Consider the following 6,878-nt stretch of genomic DNA (forward strand, 5'->3'; position numbering starts at 1 on the left):
GAGGCGTGCGGCGATGCCGGCCGTGCAAACGCACCTCCGCCGCCCCATCGCCCTCCCACCGTTTCCCGATCGGCCCGCAGCCGTCGGGCCACCTCGCCCGCCAACATTCGCGCCCCTTTCTCACAAAATTGCCCGCCGCAAACAAAACGGGCGCCGCCTGCGCAACATCGGCACCGGCCAACCGAGCGCCGCCGCCCCTCGCCGCTTACGCGAGGGGGGCTGACCGCCGTCCGCAACTACAGACACACCGAATCTGCCTCCAAGCACACACGACAGCCGACCTCCTACATTTATACGCCGCAAGCCACCCAACGGTGTGTGGCGGAGGGCACTTTTTACGTTACGTGCCACTGTCGTCATTGCCTCCCTTTGCCGTTCCAGTCGCGTATGGTTCGCGGGAACAACGACTGTCTGAAAGCCTCCGTGCGCGCTCGAATCTCTCTACTTTTACTACATTCGGGATCTCCTCGGGAGGTATATACGTACGGGGAAGCAATATATTCGATACCTCATCCGGAAACGCACCCTCTCGAAAACCTGGCGAGCAAGCTACACCGCGATGCAGAGAGCGCCTCCCTTGCAGAGTCTGCCACTTAACTATCACGGTTACCACATAACCCTGTGACGAAACGTTGGACCTTTCTCTATCTCCTCCGTCAACCCGACCTGCTACGCATCCCACACTGGTGGGCAACACTCACGTATGGGTCGGTCGAACGCGTGTTTTTGTAAGCCACCTCCTTTGTTGATGGACTACATTTTTGCTAAGCATTCTCCCAGTGCATCTCAACCTGGTACCCGCCTTACCAACAATTACTTTTATCTGATCATCATTCCACTTCCAAATCATTCCGCACGCATACTCCCAGATACATATTTTACAGACGTCACAGCTACCAGTGTTTGTCCCGCTATCATATAATCAATCATACAATAAACGATCCTTCTTTCTGTATATTCGCAATACATCACATTTGTCTATGTTAAGGGGACAGTTGCCACTCCCTGCACCGGGTGCCTATCCGCTGCCGATCGTCCTGCAACCTCTCTGTATACTACATACAGCACATCATCCGCGAAACGACGCATGGAACGTCCGGCACTATCTACTAGCTCATTTATATGATATGAATTGTGAAAAGCAATGGTCCCATAACACTCCCCCGTGGCACGCCAGGGGTTACTTTAACGTCTGTAGACGTCTGTCTCTCCATTGATAACAACATGCTGTGTTCCGTCTGCTAACATCTCGTCAATCCAGCCACACAGTTGGTCTGATATTCTGTAGACTCTTACGTCGTTTATCAGGCGACGGTGCGGAGCTGTATCGAACGCCTTCCGGACGTCAACGACAATGGCATCCACCTGGGAGCCTGTATCTCATATTTTCTGGGTCTCATGCGCAAATAAAGCGAGCTGGGGGTCTCACACACGATCGCTGTTTCCGGAATCCAACATGGATTCCTACATAGTAGACTCTGGAGTTTCCACAAACGACATGATACTCGAGCAAACAACATGTTCTACAACACATCGACGTCAGAGATATGGGTCTATGGTTTTTGCGCATCTGCTCGACGACTGGGACTACCTGTGCTCTTTTCCAATCATTTGGAACCCTCCCTTCCTCTCCAGAGACTTGCGGTACACGGCTGTTAGAAGGGGGGCAGGTTGTTTCGCGTACCCTGTGTAGGAATCGCGAATTGGTAATCCCGTCGGGTCCGGCGGACTTTCCCATTCCTCCTTGGACACTTATTTCGATGTCAGCCGGTTTCTCGTTCGTGCGAGCATTTAGAGACGGAACTGCAGTGCGGTCCGTCCTCTGTGAAACAGCTTTGGAAACAGGTGTTTAGGTATTTCACAGCTTTACGCGTGTCATCCTCTGTTTCAATGCCATCACCATGCCGGAGTGTCTGGATATGCTGTTTCGAGCCACTTACTGATTCAACGCAAGACCGGAACGTCCTAGCATTTTCTGTCAACGTCGGTACATAGGGTTTGTTCTACTTTCGAATTCACTGAACGCTTCACGCATAGCCCTCCTTACGCTCACACTTTGGACATCGTTTAGCTTCTGTTTGTCTCGGAGGTTTTGGCTGCGTTTAAACTTTGGGTGAAGCTCTCTTTGCTTTCGCAACAGTTTCCTAACGTTGTTGTTGTAGTATACCACGGTGGGTTTTTTTTCCCATCCCTCACAGTTCGACACTCGGCACGTACCTGTCTAAAAACGCATTTTTACCATTGCCTTGCACTTTCTCCATGAACACTCAACATTGTCAGTGTCGGAACAGGCATTTGCCTTTTCATCTGTCGGGTCGTCTGCAAATCTGCCTTCTATTACTCTTGCTAGCCAAAACAGATAGATACACCGTCCTCCCTGCAACGGCCTTATGATCACTGCGTCCCTGTTCTGCACATACAGAGTCGAAACACGTTCGGGTCTGTTTGTCATCCGTAGGTCCACGATGTTATCTCCACGAGTCGGTTCTCTGTTCATTTTGCTCGAGGTGATTTTCGGACAGTGCACTCAGTATAATGTCACTCGATGCTCTCTGTCCCCCTACCACCCGTCCTGAACATCATCTGAGTGTCCCAGTCTATATCGGGTAAATTGAAATCTCCACCTAAGACCCTAACATGCTGAGGAAAATGTATGTGAAATGTGTTTCCAAAATCCGTCTCTCCGTTGTTCTGCCACTAATGCTGCTGCGTCGGGAGGTCGGTCAAAGGAGCCAATTATTATTAAACCTAGCTCGGTTGTTGGGTGTAACCTCCACCCACAATATTTCACAGGAACCATCCACCTCTACTTCACTACAGGATCAAAACTACTACTCAAACAGCGACGAACACACCACCACCGGTTGCATGCAATCGAGCCTTTCTAAAACACCGTCTGTACCTTTGTGACAATTTCGGCAGAATTTATCCCTGGCGTCAGCCAGCTTTCTGTACCTTATCACGATTGCAGAGCTTCGGTGCTTTCTCTGTCAGCGCTTGCGGTTCCGGTACTGTACCAACGCAGCTTCGACAGTTGACAATTAACAAACGATACCGATTGCTGCTTGGTCCCCGCACCCGTTGAGGCTGCTGTTGCCCCCTTTCTGTACTTGCCCAAGGCCATCTAACCTAACAAAACCGCCCAGCCCACGCCACACAACCCCTGCTACCCGTGTAGCCGCTTGTTGCGTGTAGTGCTCTCCACCTAAGACTATAACATGCCTTCGACATTCGCAGTGTACAACACCTTAGGTTAGGGTTGGCGTCGCTTGGGTTAGGTTAGGTTACGTTAGGTGGACGTGGGTTAGGTTAAGGGTTAAAGTTAGGTTAGGCGTCAAAGTTAGGTTAAGCGTTCGGACGTGAGGCGTCAGGTGGCCGCACCTACCTTACGGCCGGACATCTTAGGTTAGGCTAAGGGCGCCGAGGTCACGTTACGTTCACCTTCGGGCGCCACACGTAGCTGTCACAGGTAGGTAGTAGTTCGGTCGGTCGGTCGTCGGCAAGCCGCAAAAAACTACAGACGACGTCGACAACAAGACCGAGCAGGAGGCAGATATATACCGAGCGCCAAAGAGACCGACCACACACACACACACACACACACACACACAAAACAACAAACACCACCCACCGGCCAAAGGGGCACCAAAAAAACCCACAAAGCCGAGCACCACACGTCGCGACCAGAGGCAACCCGCAACCGCAACGGCGCTTTCCGCACCGGGCCGGATGCACGTACGACAACACCGCTACCCGTACACAAGGCCTCCCATTGCACACAGCCGCTCTGTGTTCAACATCATCAATGGCGCGCCCGCGGCTCGTCGCGGTCGCAGCCATGACGCCGCCGCCACTTTTGCACCAACACATTCACGCACCGCAAAACAGCTCGCCGACCCACCGACACAGCACAGCCGACAAACAAAAACAACCGCGGCGGCGGCAACAAAACAAAACAAACACCTCGCACCAAGCGTCCGACAGAAAACAAACGGACAGGCACACAGGCCTCTGCTAACGACCACGACACAGCGGCACGCTGCCCCTTTCCCGCCACTCTCGATTCACAGCGCACGCGACCCCGTCGTCGACGACGACACGCGACGGGCTCGCTTCCCGCAACCTACACCTTTCCGCCACTACGCACGGCTCCACCCGACGCCCGTCGCAACGGCACTACTGCACGCACTATCACCCCCGCCGCCGCCGCCGCCGCCGCCGCCTCCTCCTCTCTCCCCCTTCCCGTACACAACAACACAGCCAAAAACACACTCACGACCCAAACATAACAACATGGCACGTGCATCGGCGCACACCCCCAACCAGTCACCGTCGACACAACCACACGCAAGGCACGGAAAAACCGGCGTCCTTCCACGTTGCCATCAAAGCAGCACAAACAACCACACAGGAGGAACCACCAACAACTGCCGGCCGGCCGGCAACCACCAAACGCACATTCCCGCTCGCCACCACACACCTCTCGGCAGCCGTTTCGCAAAGACATGACATGACATGACGCGACATCATCGCATCACGGGCGACGCACGCACACCGACCCACTTTCCCGCCCGTCTCTCTCTCTCTTTTTCTTCCGACGCCTTCGGCCGAGCACACACGTACGTGGCACAACGCCCAACACAGTCACACACAGTCGACAGGCGCACGCCCAGGCACGCAACGACGCAGCGCAGCAAAGGCGCCCGCGACACATACCTCCTCTCCCGTCTCGCCGCCGACCGCCAGCCAGCCACTCGCAATGTGCACTGGCCAACCGGACACACGTCCACCGCGCCGCCTCCGACCACCCGCCAGGGGGCGCTCACGTCCGCGACAACAGCGCGGCCCGCCGCCGGGCGGGCCCAGCCCGGCCCAGGCGGCGCGCGCTGCTCTGCACTCGGCGCGCCGCGCCACACATCCTGCTGCAGACCGGGCTCGTCTCTCTGTACGCGTCTGCGTCTGCCCGCATCTCATCTTCCTGCGCATCAACACAAACGAGGCCACGTGAGCAAACCCCCGTCACAACGCCACATCACGCACTGCCTTGTCGACCGCCTAAATAAATGCACTCACCCACCAGCCATCCGCTTCGTCCTCTTCTTGCTTACTCGTTGTTCGTCGTTGTTGCTGCTGCACCAGCACCAGCACCAGCACCGGCGGCGGCGGCGGCGGCGGCGGCGGCGGCGGCGGCGGCGGCGGCGGCGGCGGCGGCGGCGGCGGCAGCGGCAGCGGCAGCGCACACAGCCCCCAGCCGGCCGCATCCGAGGGGGCCCCGCCGCCAGCGTCGCCTCCTTGGGCACAGGTGCGGTGCTGTGGCCGCCCATCCAACCGCATTTGCTGGCCGTCCCAGCCGCCAGGCAGGCGTTCCCACTGCCGCGCACCGCCTCTGCTGCAGAAGACGAACAAACGAAACGTACAAACATACACGCACCCGAAGCGTGGCCACACACGGACGGGACCGACAGGCTCCAAGGCGACCAAACGATGGAAAAACAAACACAAAAACAAAAGACACGCGAGCGAGCGAGCAAGCACGCAGTCGCCTCGCCTCTGTCCTCCCGCCCCCGCCCTTCTCCCCACCACATGCCCACAAACACCACCGCCTGCCCGCATCTCCACATTCGCCCCCTCCATTTGTTCCCTTGCGTTCGTTCCTTCCTTCCTTCCATGTGTCTGCGTGCGCGGCGCCTCTCCAACATCCGCCGTCCGTCCGTCCCGTTTTCGCCGTACCACACGCCACCGTCGGCGCCGCCTCGCCTCCTCCCAGTCCACCACCGCCGCCGCCCCTGTCCGCCCCGCACACCACCATACACCGCTGCTTGTCCCGGCCGTTGCCACCAAAGGCGCCAGCCGCAAACCGCGCCAAACGCCGCAGCGCGCGTGCGTCCTTCCTTCTTGCTTGCTTCTCCGTGCCGACGCTGCCTCTATTCCCGCACCCATTCGGCCGACAAGCACTGGCGTCGACGACACAGCCGTTGGGCTCCGGCACTGCGCGTACCGGAGTTACACGCGCACCCCCCCTCGCGAACGCACGACTCATTCTCTTTGTTGTTTCTCCTCTTTCTTACGTCTTCGTTTCTTGTTTGTTTGTTTGTTTGTTTTTTTTTTTTTCCTCCCACCGCCGCATGTGACACAATGGCCTCCCTCCCCCTTTCGTTCGTTGTCGCCGCTTTGTTTCTCTTTCTCATTGGTGCACGTCCGACGCGCTCCATTTCCACCACACCACGGCCATCGGCCTCCTCAACGGGCAGGCGCAGTGTGCCATTCTCCGGCGCACAAGCACACCGCGCGGCTCGCTCTCCTCGCCCCCACGCCACGCCACGCCACGCAGCACAAATGATGCTGTCTCGCAACACGACACACGGTGCGCACACCCCCGACCACGCGGCTCTTAAAAGGCATGGCACCGGCGACATGCGCCGCCCCGGCCCGCATCCGTCGTCTCACGTTCACTGCCGGCCGCGTCTGAGGCTACAACCGCACCACAACAACGGTCCCCTCCCGGCAACACATTTGTTGCACAAACACAACCGCCGAGCGCAGCGCGAGCCACCCACACGCGCCCTCCCCGTCTTTAAAAGCCTCCGCGTCTCCTTTCTCCTTTCGCGCCCCTCCCATCTCCCGAATATGCCAGCAGCGGTGCCACTACCGCGAAACGGACACGCCTTCCGGGCCACATGCAAGGGCACGCCCACCACCAACTACTGCCATATTCGCGGACGCAGTTAGGCAACACGCAACGCACTCTCCACCTACTTTCTCTCTCTCGTCCATTCTCTTTAAAACACACGAACCAACCAACCACGGCTAACACACTTTTTCGCGACACCTTTGACTGCGTTATCTTGACCGTGACGGCAGCTATCGACCTTCCAATT

At 57.3% G+C, this 6,878-nt stretch overlaps 1 protein-coding gene across 1 annotated transcript; it reads left to right on the forward strand.

Annotated features, from left to right (window-relative positions):
• Positions 1-3,729: 3,729 nt before the first annotated feature.
• LOC126232474 (uncharacterized) lies at positions 3,730-4,509 on the forward strand. Its single transcript, XM_049942726.1, has one exon. It carries the CDS (start codon positions 3,730-3,732, stop codon positions 4,507-4,509), a length of 780 nt encoding a protein of 259 aa, XP_049798683.1.
• Positions 4,510-6,878: the final 2,369 nt, after the last annotated feature.

Source organism: Schistocerca nitens, unplaced genomic scaffold (genome assembly GCF_023898315.1).
Source record: "Schistocerca nitens isolate TAMUIC-IGC-003100 unplaced genomic scaffold, iqSchNite1.1 HiC_scaffold_517, whole genome shotgun sequence".
Lineage (NCBI taxonomy): Eukaryota > Metazoa > Arthropoda > Insecta > Orthoptera > Acrididae > Schistocerca > Schistocerca nitens.